Genomic DNA, 12642 nt, shown 5'->3' with positions numbered 1-12642 from the left:
TGATTGAGAAACAGTTTTTTCATTTCACCTGTGTATGTGAGTACTTAGTTAAAATGACATTAAAGTAAATACTGGATACTGAATACTCCTCCTCTCCCCCCCTCCTCCTCTTCCCCCCTCCACCACTCCTCCTCTCTCCCCCCCTCCCCCTCCTCCTCTCCCCCTCCTCCCCCCCCCCCCCTCCTCCTCTCTCCCGCTCCCTCCTCCTCTCTCCCCCTCCCTCCTCCTCTCTACCCCTCCCTCCTCCTCTCTCCCTCTCTCCGCCTCTCCACTCCTCCCTCCTCCTCTCTCCCCCTCTTCGTCTCTCCTCCTCCCTCCACCTCTCTCCCACCCTCCTCCTCTCCCCCCTCCTCCCCCCCTCCTCTCTCCCCCCCCCTCCTCTCCTCCCCCCCCCTCACTGTCCCCTCTCTCACTCTCCGCCCCCCCTCTCTCTCTGTGTCTCTGCCCCCCTCTCTCTCCCCCTCCCTCTCCCTCTCTAGATGTCCTGCGAGTTGGGGACTATATGGAGTGGATAGGACGGCGATGGAGTAAGGAGCGAATGAATAATATTAATATAATATCAAGGGGGGTGGTGCGTGTGTGTGTATGTGGGGGGGGGTGCTTAGTGTGTGTGTGTGTGTGGGGGGGAGGGGCTGGTTAGTGTGTGTGTGAGGCTGCAGGCCCCCCCCCCCCCCACCCCTGCAACCGCGTGTTGAGGGAACAGGACCCAATGGGTCCCACTTGGTCTAGTATTGTATAATTGTATAAACCATCACAAATGACTACACGACAAGAGCATGCAGAGTGCCTCCAAAGAAAGTTACAAAGTGAACTTTAAATGTTTAACAATGAAGGAGAGAGGATGACTGTGCAATCTGTGCCCTCATTGGTGACAATCTATATAAATGCTAAATTATTTCTATACCGCAGTTTTGCCTTTTGTTCAACCAATAATGATTTCCAATTAGCTTTCCAAAATAAAGTGATTTTTTAAAGCTTATATTGCACATTGAGGATACCCTCCATGTTATTTGCCACTATTCTGAGTCTATTCCATTTAGCCAAATGTCATAGCCACAGACAGAACTGATCAACACCTCAAAAGTGGGTACCTAGCTGATACAATGAATAATCAGAAGAAACAGAAATACCTTTCACCTCAATCTATAACCTCACTTTACAATAACCCTCAAACTATGATCAAGCAGAGGTCATTGAAGAGGTTTATTTTTCACTTTTTATTCATTTTTCGGGGTGGTGCGAGTTAGGCCCGTAGTTGTAGTTGTTGTGCTTCCCCAAGTCCCTGTGTAAATAAGCTCTTCTAAGCTTCCACCCTGACTAGTTCAGCAAATAAAACGCTGATTCAAGCACTATAACAACTAATTTTTATTTTTGGATTGCACAACAAATTCCCCTATAGGATACCTAAACCGCCACGGGTTCAAACCTTGTATCTGCCTGACCAAGTCCTTCAGCCTTGTGCGAGCAGAAACACTCCAAAAGGTCATGTGGTCCAAAGCGCTCTTCCAGAATATCGACAAAGGACCTCGTGGAGGCTGCCTTTTATAAGTCCCTGAAACTTGAGGGGCCGAACTACAGAGGGGTGGTCTCTTTACAATCCTATCAAACATATTAATTACAACAATACATTATTGACAGTTCCCCAGACCAATAACAGAATCCCCCTTACATTGTTGCAGGAGAAGCTTCTGGAAGAAGCTAACTTAGCTTGAATAATGCAACATTTACCCTGGAATCCAACCAAACCAGCCAGGGGCTCAACACTTTGGCCAATTAACACACAGCAGGGTAACTGTCTCGCAACATTATTTACAATATGTACACTTAGTTTGCAGTAATCCAATCTACTTCATGCATCTCACACTTTCTTGGAGGTCCTCTGCAGAAATCACATTCATTCTGTCAATTGATATGCAACTGGCACCATTCAGAAGCTTGTCTTATTTCTGCAGAGCGCATCAGACTTGACCAAAATGGCCTAACAATACATGTCCTTTACTAAATTTTGGTGCTATGGCTGAACTATTTTAGCCAGGATTTAGACCTTGATGGTGAGTCATCTTCTTGACCACTGCAGTCCCACTGGTGAAGATACTCTCTAGTATTTGGTAGGAAGTTCCAAAACTTAGACCCAGCGATGATGCAGAACTGGCAATATATTTCTAAATGAGAATGGTGTCCCACTTTGAGGGTAAGCCGCAGAGTTTAAGGTATTCCCATACTCCTGCTGCTATGGGCCTTGTGGTAGAGATGAATTTTGGAATACAAGTGAGGAAAGATGCCAAGAATTTATATTAATAAAGTGGCAAGCCTCTGCAACTTCAAAAAAGGATGACATGTGTGCAAAACAGGAATATAAGTGATTCAAGAACGTGGATCAGATGAAAGCTCTTTTTTTTTTTAACTTATCACAACATAGAAGTTGGAGGATTCTTCTCCTAGGAGAAGTATCTCATAATATAATTTCTCTTTTGTTTCCTTGTAATCTACTTTCTGAAATTTTCATCCTCCATCCTTTCATCCTTTTTTTTGCTATTTATCTACACCGTGGTAAGTTAGATTAGACAATTAACCTATCAGCAGCACATCACTCATAGTGGAGGAATTCAACCTTCTAGAAGCCAAGACAGTCACAGATAAAACATGCAAATAACTTTTAGACCTAACGTCAGGATTGAACTCATGTTCCCGGAGATGCAAGGCCTCAATACTATCCTCTGCACTGTTGTGCCATCCATTTAGCCAGGACCCTTGTTCTTCAGATCAGATCACATGTTCCAATTATGTACTAAAGAGTTGAACTCCAAATGTGAGATGGGAGTAAGGCACTGCTTAGCATATGTAACAGTAAAGAACAATGTCGGCTGTGGGCTGAGCATCAAAAATGTGTCTAGAAATCAACTTTCATGACCCATGTCTCGGAACCCTAACCCTAACTCGCTCCCTTTCCAGAGCTGCCCACGAGCCGCTGTGGAGCTGGAGTCGCTTTGGGACGGTCTGCGGGTTCCATACGTGTGGCCGCTCAGCGAGTCCACCTCGGCCGGCATGCCCTTCTGGACCGTCATGGTGATGATGGTGGAGAGCAGCACTGCCCTGCACGCCACTCGGGCCACCTTCAGCACCCCCATAGCACTGGCTCCGTAAGTCTGCCCGCATGCTCGCTGCAACTCCAGCCAGCCGACAGCCCGACCGACCCCTCGCAGCATCCAGCGGCCTGACCGACCGTCGCAGCATCCACCGGCCTACCGACAGCCCGACCGACCCCTCGCAGCATTCACTGGCCTACCGACAGCCAGTCCGACCCTTCACAGCACTCACTGGCATACCGACAGCCCGACCGACCCCTTGCAGCATCCACTGGCCTACCGACAGCCCGATCGACCGACAAGCCCAACCGACTAACCCTAGCTCTACATTTGTTATTTATCGTTTTTATTTAACAGTTCACATCATAACTTTATAAAGATAAATCAATTGAACAACAAAATTATCAGCAAGGGTAGCACTACCTTTATTCCTTGGAAACCTTGTTATTGTTTTGATGTAATTAGGAGGCAGCCATGATCCCAGGGTCCTCGCTGCCTAGCGACCATAAAACAAAGCTCGGGATTGGTCAATTTGCATCCGACCTCAATGTCAAACGTACATTGATTGGGCAATTACTACTCGGAAAATTTGAAGTTTTTTCCATAATTCAAAAAAATGTGCAGGTTTTGGTCTTGACAAGTTTCAGGTATGATTTATATAATATTTTTATACAATATGTTAAAAATTGGTAGTTCCATGAGTTGTGTCACGAACTAGAACGAAAAAGCTCCTCGGCCAACAGCCTAACGGTAAAACTGCAGTTAATGGTCCGCAATGGGGAAAACCCAGTTGTTGTGGTCATATTTCTCATAATCAAAGGTACTTGGGAGGTTAATCATTCCAGCTCAAGGACATCACTATCAAAATTCATCCGGGCAATTTCCTGGTCCAAGCCACCTTTAGCTGCTTAATCTTTTTACCACACAATATTCAATTTTATTCACGTGTTCTCAACAAATGAAACAGTGGTTTGTCTATATGCAACAAAACATTCAAAGGCATGGCATAGGAAGTGTCATATGTTTACGTTATAGATGTGTCAGGGAATGATCATGTCCACTGACAGGATCTAACCCATGATCATGAGATTCAATGGCATTGCCATCACAGAATCCCCCACCATCAGCATCAATAAGCAGATACTCTAATGGACCAGCCACATAATTATGGTTACACAAGCAACTTGGAGGTTGGGATCTTGGTGACTCACCTCCTGGTATACCAGAGCCTTTCAACCAAAGCATAATCCAGGAGCATTATGGACTTCACTTCATTTGCTTTGACAAGGACAGGTCGAATAACAGTAAAAAAAAAAAAAAGTGACATTCTCAGCTGACCTTCTCAGCTCAGCTTCGCAGATACTCCCATTGGCACTGATGACTTTTGCCTCCAAGAAAAATAAGAACATCACAATCTGCAAATTCTCCTCCAAGAAGTCACCCTTACTTGGAAATACATTGCCGTTTCTTCATCATCACTGGGTCTAAATTCTGAATCTCCCCACAGTGCTGCAAAGTGGGGGCACCTTCACCATACAGACCACAGCAGTTCTAGAAGAGGGATCACCTATTACCTTTGTTAGGGATGGACAATAAATACTGGCTTTGTTAATAGCTTGCTTTGTTAGCATCAGATACATATGTCAAACACAATGATGGCAATTTTAAAACTGAATGTTTAACATTTAAGACCAATCCTTTAGTTTAACCTTGGTCAGGGAATGTATAGCATTTAGTTAATATTCTTGTGAATAATTTCAAATTATCTGGATTGAAGATCCCAGGAGTTTAATTACTATTAATGGTTCAATGGTTTCTATATTATCACGTGTATGCAGGTACAGTGAAATACTTTTTCTGCATACAACTCAGCATGACTATCACAATACGCAAGCACAATCTCCCGGTTAGGCTAGATGTACAGAATAGCCCACTGAGTCTGCATGGAAGAAGTGCCAATTTGGTGCCATTTTACTGTTCCTCTTGCAGCTGGCCACAAAGGCCCATTGCAACCGCTGCAAACAAAATCAAAGACTTGTCCCACCCTAGCCTTTCCTCCTTCTCCCTGCTCCTGTCCTGCAACAGGTACAGAAGCTTGTAAGCACGCACACATCACCAAGCTCAAGAACAGCTTCCTCCCCTCCATAGTCAGACTTATGAATGCTTCTTCCATAAGCGAGGGTACTGTTCGGTTCAACTCTGCCATTGAGGCCATCCGACTTTGTCTGAGGAACTGATGCAGTACAACGTGCAACAATCCTGAGAACTACATTCTGCACTCTGTATCTTCCCCTTTGTTCCATCTATTGAGTTTGAACTGATTGTATCTATATATGATGTATCTGAAATGTTTGGATAGCATGCAAAACAAAGACTTTCACTGTACCTCGGTGCATGTGACAATAATAAACCTAAACCTAAAATGACAGTCAATAAAAGAAACATTACATCATACTCAGTTGCAGGCTCTGGCCACCAGATGACTCTGCGGAGCAATTTATTTTCTTAACGTGCCCTTGTGTCATCCATGTTGCTTTGCCTCAGCTCTGTAAGAACAATAGGGTTTATATATAAATTAGCTATTAACATTTATTTGCCGCCTGCCTTCTGTTATTGCTATCTCAAGATGTTATCGTCAGCTGGTCCAGCTTTTTTTTCGATACATCTGTACCGTTGTCAAATTGTTCTACCCAGCTACCTTCAGTCCATTCCAACTCATTCAACAAGTGTTTTATTATCTATATAAAATTTCCAACATATTGCACAACAAATTCTGAGGCGATTCTTTACTTCAACTTTCTTACAACCAACGTCATCAAGCACGCCAGTTGGTTTTCTCTGTCCCATGCTCTCAGTTCCATCATTCCTTCAGCTGTTGCTCAACTACAACTGTATTGAATGAAACCGATATAGTTGGTTTGTATGGGCCACAGATTTATAGATAATTATTACTCGGTATCATTGATCTTTTTTCTCCCCTCATGTGGCCTCTGTTTTCTTTGTTTTTTGACAATATCTGCATTTGTTAGTTATTCTTCATTGTTCAACTTCAAACCCAATTTTGTTTATTTATATTTTCTCTTATTTTCCAAAACCCAGAGAAGGAAGCCTTTTGATTCATCGAGTCTATTGCCATCTCTGAAACCAATTCCATTCCCCCACCTATATCCCTGTAATCTATTAGAAACATAGAAAATACGTGCTGGAGGAGGCCATTTGGCCCTTCGAGCCAGCACCGCCATTCATTGTGATCATGGCTAATCATCCACAATCAGTAACCCGTGCCTGACTTCTACCCATATCCCTTGATTCCGCTAGCCCCTCTCGCATATTCCCTTGCATCATCTACCTATCAGCGGATATTGCTAGAGCAAACCAACATGGACACCAGGGAAATATGCAAAACACCACGAAAGACGATATCAGAGATCAGTATCGAACCTGGATGGCTGGAGCTGTGAGTCTGCAGCGTTATCTTCTCTGCCACTGTGCCACCCTATCTTCTCTTCTGTGTCTTAACCCAGAGGTATAGAAGATCATGAGTGGAATAGATAGAGTAAATGCAGAGTGTTTTACCCAAAGTAGTGGAATCAAGAAGCAGAGAACATAGGTTTAAAGTGAGGGGGGGGGGAATTAATAATGGCCTGAAGGGCCACCTTTTTGTATACCTTTGTGATAGGTATATGGAATTACTGCCGGAGAAGATAGTTGCGGCAGGTACTATACAACATTTAAGAAACAATTGGACAGGTGCATGGATAGGATAGGTTTAGGTGGATATGGGCCAAACACTGTCGGATGAGACTAGTGTAGATGGTGCATGTTGGTCAGCGTGGGCAAGTTGAGCCGAAAGGCCTGTTTCCAAGTCGTATGACTCTCTAACTCTCTGACTACTGCACTTGTCTCCCCATTCCCCTTCTCCCCACTACAGCAATCTTGAAAATATCCTTTGATCAGAAAAGTAACATGAACCAAATACTAAACTGAGGGGATAGTATATGTTAGATTTTAACCAATTACTTCTGACGCTGACCAACTTAGTGAGAATAACTATTAATTAGATTCCATACTTGTTTATAGCACGTTAATTATACAGCAGGAACAATATGACAGAATAACTATCAAGTTATTGACCTGCACCAAGCAGACTTTGGGCATTTGTCAGACCAGGGATCCTTCAAGCTTATCACCTGGGAGAAGCTTGTTTTTTTTTTTTGCACCAATATGATGCTAGAGAAATTTGCTTGGGATAAGTCATAGCTTCAGCACATCTTAATTATATTTCTGCACCATTTGAGGCAGTGGGTCGATTTTTTCTCATTGTTTATCAGGCAAAGGTCTGGCCAAGTTCTGTGCCTTCAACCACAGTGATGAATGCTGTGGTGGATGTTTGTGTTACATTTTTATTGTGGTTGTGTGTTCTTTATTATTGTACCGCTGCTGACAACCCAAAATTCCACCGACCCTGGTTGTGTGGCAATAAATTCTATCAAAAACCTTCAATTGGTTATTAACTGTTGCATTGCACGTTGGTCCACATACAGTATGCTTATTATGGACATCAACCTGAGTGATCTCTCCGTTTGATCGGCTGTGGTTACAAGTGACATTACATGATCAAGAATGAACTGTCTTGTAGATCAAATTACCATCAGTATGCTAAGCCTTGCTGTCAAATAATTATAAATACTTGCTCATAGAAAGGGTATGTCTCGTCAACTTACAAAAGGTCAAGGACCTGAACATTAGGTTGTTTTTTTCCCTCCACAGATGCTGTTTGATATGCTTACTATTTCCACTATTCTGTATTTACTTCATATTTCCAGTATTTTCAGATTTTTGCTTAGGCATATTGATATGAGCCATTGATTTGCGTTTGAGTACCTGCCACACCCTAACAGTTCCAGAAATGCATGTTTTAATACTTGCTCCCATTGAAATTGTGATTTACATCAAGTCAAAAAATGAATCATAATTATCAACCTTGTGATATATTTACCTCACTTGATCTAAGAAATAAACATTAGAAGATTGTGAATTCCTTCATTTTTAGTTCCTGACAAAGCCTTGATACCATATCTAAGTGAATCTGGATTGAGGGAGAAGTCTTTTAAAATTCCAAGCCCGTCTCCTTGCTGAAGACATTAATCAATTCTCTACTTCATATGTCCATGGATCGTGCTACAATTTTACATTGACACAATGGCTACACTGAGACACAATTTAAAACAACACACAGCTCTGTCCTAAATGGAGAAACAAGGACTGCAGATACTGGTTTATACCAAAGATAGACAAAGTGCTTGAGTAAATCAGCGGGTCAGGCAGCATCTCTGGATAAAAAGGATGGGTGCCTTTTTCAGGTTGGAACCCTGTTAATCTTCTTGTCTGAAAGAGGGTCCTGACCAGAAACATCACCCATCAGGCTGCCTGACCCACTGAGTTACTCCAGCACTTTATGTTTAACTGTGTTGTAAATGTGAGAACGTGTGGATGGTATGTCCCAGAGCACAGCAGATTCATTCTGGTAACCCATTGAGAAGCCCTTGAGCTGGGAACTTTGCAAATCTGCTGGAGGATATATCATAGATATGTCCTTGCAATCTCAAAGTATCTGCTAACACTGGAACCCAGCACGGTAATAGAAACATAGAAAATAGGTGGAGAAGGAGGCCATTCCGCCCTTCGAGCCAGCACAGCCATTCATTGTGATCATGGCTGATCGTCCCCTATCAATAACCCGTGCCTGCCTTCTCCCCATATTCCTTGACTCCACTAGCTCCATGAGCTCTATCTAACTCTCTCTTAAATCCATCCAGTGACTTGGCCTCCACTGCCCTCTGTGGCAGGGAATTCCATAAATTCACAACTCTCTGGGTGAAAAAGTTTTTTCTCACCTCAGTCTTAAATAACCTCCCCTTTATTCTAAGACTGTGGCCCCTGGTTCTGGACTCGCCCAACATCCGGAACATTTTTCCTGCATCTAGCTTGTCCAGTCCTTTTATAATTTTATATGTTTCTATAAGATATCCCCTCATCCTTTTAAGCTCCAGTGAATACAAGCCTAGTCTTTTCAATCTTTCCTCATATGACAGTCCCGCCATCCCAGGGATCAATCTCGTGAACCTACAATCGCAAGGATGTCCTTCCTCAAATTAGGAGACCAAAACTGTACACAATACTCCAGATGTGGTCTCTCCAGAGCCCTATACAACTGCAGAAGAACCTCTTTACTCCTATACTGAAATCCTCTTGTTATGAAGGCCAACATTCCATTAGCTTTCTTCACTGCCTGCTGTACCTGTAAGCCAACTTTCAGTGACTAGTGTACAAGGACGCCCAGGTCTTGCTGCACCGCCCCCTTACCTAACCTAATCCCATTGAGATAATAATCTGCCCTCTTGTTTTTGCCGCCAAAGTGGATAATCTCACATTTATCTATATTATACTGCATCTGCCACGCATCTGCCCACTCACTCAACCTGTCCAGGTTACCCTGCAACCTCCTAACATCCTCTTCACAGTTCACCCTGCCATCCAGCTTTGTGTCATCCGCAAACTTGCTAATGTTGCTCCTAATTCCCTCTTCCAAATCATTAATATATATGATAAACAGTTGTGGCCCCAACATGGAGCCTTGCGGCACTCCACTTGCCACTGCCTGCCATTCTGAAAAGGACCCGTTCACTCCTACTCTTTGCTTCCGGTCTGCCAACCAATTTTCTATCCATGTCAACACCCTACCCCCAATACCATGTGCTCTAATTTTAGTCACCAGTCTCCTGTGCGGGACCTTATCAAAGGCTTTCTGAAAGTCTAGATACACTACATCCACTGGCACCCCTTCATCCATTTTACTTGTCACATCCTCAAAAATTCCAGAAGATTAATCAAGCATGATTTCCCTTTCCATCCATGCTGACTTGGACTAATCCTTTTACTGCTATCCAAATGCCCCATTATTACCTCTTTAATAATTGACCAGCATCTTTCCCACCGCCGAAGTCAGGCTAACTGGTCTGTAATTCCCCGTTTACTCTCTCGCTCCTTTCTTGAAAAGTGGGATAACATTAGCTATTCTCCAATCCACAGGAACTGATCCTGAATCTATTGAACATTGGAAAATAATTACCAATGCGTCCACTATTTCTAGAGCCCTGAGGACCCTGGGATGCAGACCATCAGGCCCAGGGGATTTATCATCCTTCCGTCCCATTAGCCTACCCAATACTATTTCTCGCCTAATGAACATTTATTTCAGTTCCTCTACCCCCTTAGATCCTCTGTCCTCCAGTACATCAGGGAGATTGCTTGTGTCTTCCTTCGTGAAAGCAAAATGAAAGCAATATATGCTTGATTGGCAGTACACTCGTCCCTTTCCCTGCAGCACTGGAACATTGTGTGGCCTCCGCCTGTATTATAATAAAAGTCATGGCCTTTGCCAATTTCCACTGTACCAGGAGAATATACATGGATCTAGCCACACCTTCCTAGAAAGGATGACATTGTGGCTACTTGGAATCACCTGCACAGGTTTGCACTGTCTTTGACATCTTATGTAGCGCTTCTGCCCATTCCAGCCAGTGTCCCAAAAATCTTGTGGAAATGCCACCAACTTGAAAGTTTCACTTCAAATTACACACCATCTGACTCATTGTCAGACATAAATCTTGTAATATACCCTCCACTCTCCCCCCTACCCCCTTCCCACCCACGCCCTTTCAACTCTGCAGAAATACCTTCATCAAAAGGTCTGTAGCAGTTAAAGAATATAGCTCACCACTTAATTCTCAAGGACACTTAAAGCTGGCATTGTCAGTGATGCCTGGATCCTGAAAATATTTTTTTAAGATCTCATCTGCCTCATATATATGTAGTCTTTGCAGAACTGGCATGTTGTTCGTTTGTTCCTTGGAATAGGTAGATGAACTAGCCATATGGTACTTTAGCCCTGGTAACGTCATACAACATAGAGACAGTCCTCTCGAGTCAACACATTCATGCCAACCAAGGTCCCCACCTAAGCTAGTCCGATTTGCCTTTATTAGGCCCAGATCCTTCTGAACCTCTCCTATCCAAATACCTGTCCAAACCCCTTTTAAAAATTGTTATTTAGATGCCTCAACTACATGGTATATCACCTTGCAAACCAACTTTTAGCTATCCTTTTACTGAACATGAATTTCATGGATTGAGCTTGTGGATGCTGGAGATAGACACAGCGATGGTGTATGTTTTTTCTTCCTCCATGGATAATCACCCGGTAGGGTTTAACTAAATATTATATTTTATGTATCTGGAATAAGATGCCTCAATTATACGCTCACAGTAAGGAGAAAGGAGTTGTCATCGGACAGAAAGGATACCGTATGTTCAAAGGGAGGTGAATGGTTCACAGGGTCAGATTTACTTATCAGGTTACAATTAGACTGATGAGATTCTGAGATGAGGGGTGGCAGAGAATATTAAAAGGGTCCCGACCCAAAATGTCATCTATCCATGTTCTCTAGAGATGCTGCCAGACCAGCTGAGTTACTCCAGCATTTGTGGTGAGAATCTTAGTAGTATTAAATGGGAGGGTCTTTTCAGAAGAGAAATATTGTGAATAAAGTACTGAAAGATGATTTCAGTGAAAATGTTTTGTTGTGGAAGAAAATTGTCGGTCTTAACTGGTTCATCGGTTTAGTGACTTTAACGAATATTACATTTGTGACCATCCTACCTGCTTAAATCAAGTTATTTAGAGAAGGATTTGAGGGAAGAAAGTATGAACACATCGAGTAGTAATTAAAATGTAAATTACAAGGTTTAGTGAGAATGCCCAACACCACATCTCCATTCTGCATTATTTGCAAATATTTTTAACTCAATACAATATTGATTAACAGTTTAAAATTCAAACTTTTTTTTCCAGCTTTGGACATTTTTAAATTCTCATCTATCAACAAAATGTTATCAACTTTCATGTTCTTTATAACTGTGTATCAAAAGGTATTACTTTTATAAATAATTTACAATTGAGAAGCTTGCAGCACTTACACAGACGTGCAGGTTCCTCAGTCATCAATAATGTGTCAAAAAACATGACAATAAAACATTTACCTTATCCTGTACCTGTCAGGGTCCCTTCCGCGATACTGTTGAAGTATGGCAACAGCGCTACAAGCCTTTGGAGCCATCCGTCCGGGTGGCAACATCAATCACATCAGAGGAGGAGGCCAGGGAGGAGATGAAAAGAGAAGAATGGAGAAATCGTATACATGACATTAGGTAAATCATTATCTTCAACATCAATGGTACTTACTGTTATGTAACTTGTTATTGTTGTTTTCCTTCAGTATTAATTATACCTTAGAATTATTGATTTGTTAAAACAATAATATTTATTGCATTTAATTAAAAAAATTAACTACTTCCACTTTATATTTATTGATTATTCATGGCAGAACAATAATATATTGTAATTGGTTCTTGGCCGCATGGGGGCATTAGTTGTATGTAGCAGGCAAACACATGTTGAAAGATGATAGCAACAGGAGTATAACAAGTGGACAGC

The 12642-nt window shown here is 42.5% G+C and overlaps 1 protein-coding gene across 3 annotated transcripts in view; it reads left to right on the top strand.

Moving 5' to 3' along the window:
- The window catches only part of spata17 (spermatogenesis associated 17), a 207514-nt gene that overhangs the window by 68108 nt on the left and 126764 nt on the right, over positions 1–12642 (top strand). For all 3 annotated transcript variants that reach the window (XM_055639730.1, XM_055639729.1, XM_055639731.1), the window contains one exon: positions 12208–12356. In XM_055639730.1, coding sequence (XP_055495705.1) covers positions 12208–12356 — 149 coding nt within the window. The remainder of the gene's footprint in view (positions 1–12207; positions 12357–12642) is intronic.

The sequence above is a fragment of the Leucoraja erinacea genome, chromosome 8 (genome assembly GCF_028641065.1).
Source record: "Leucoraja erinacea ecotype New England chromosome 8, Leri_hhj_1, whole genome shotgun sequence".
NCBI lineage: Eukaryota > Metazoa > Chordata > Chondrichthyes > Rajiformes > Rajidae > Leucoraja > Leucoraja erinaceus.
This window is presented reverse-complemented; position numbering and strand designations above follow the sequence as displayed.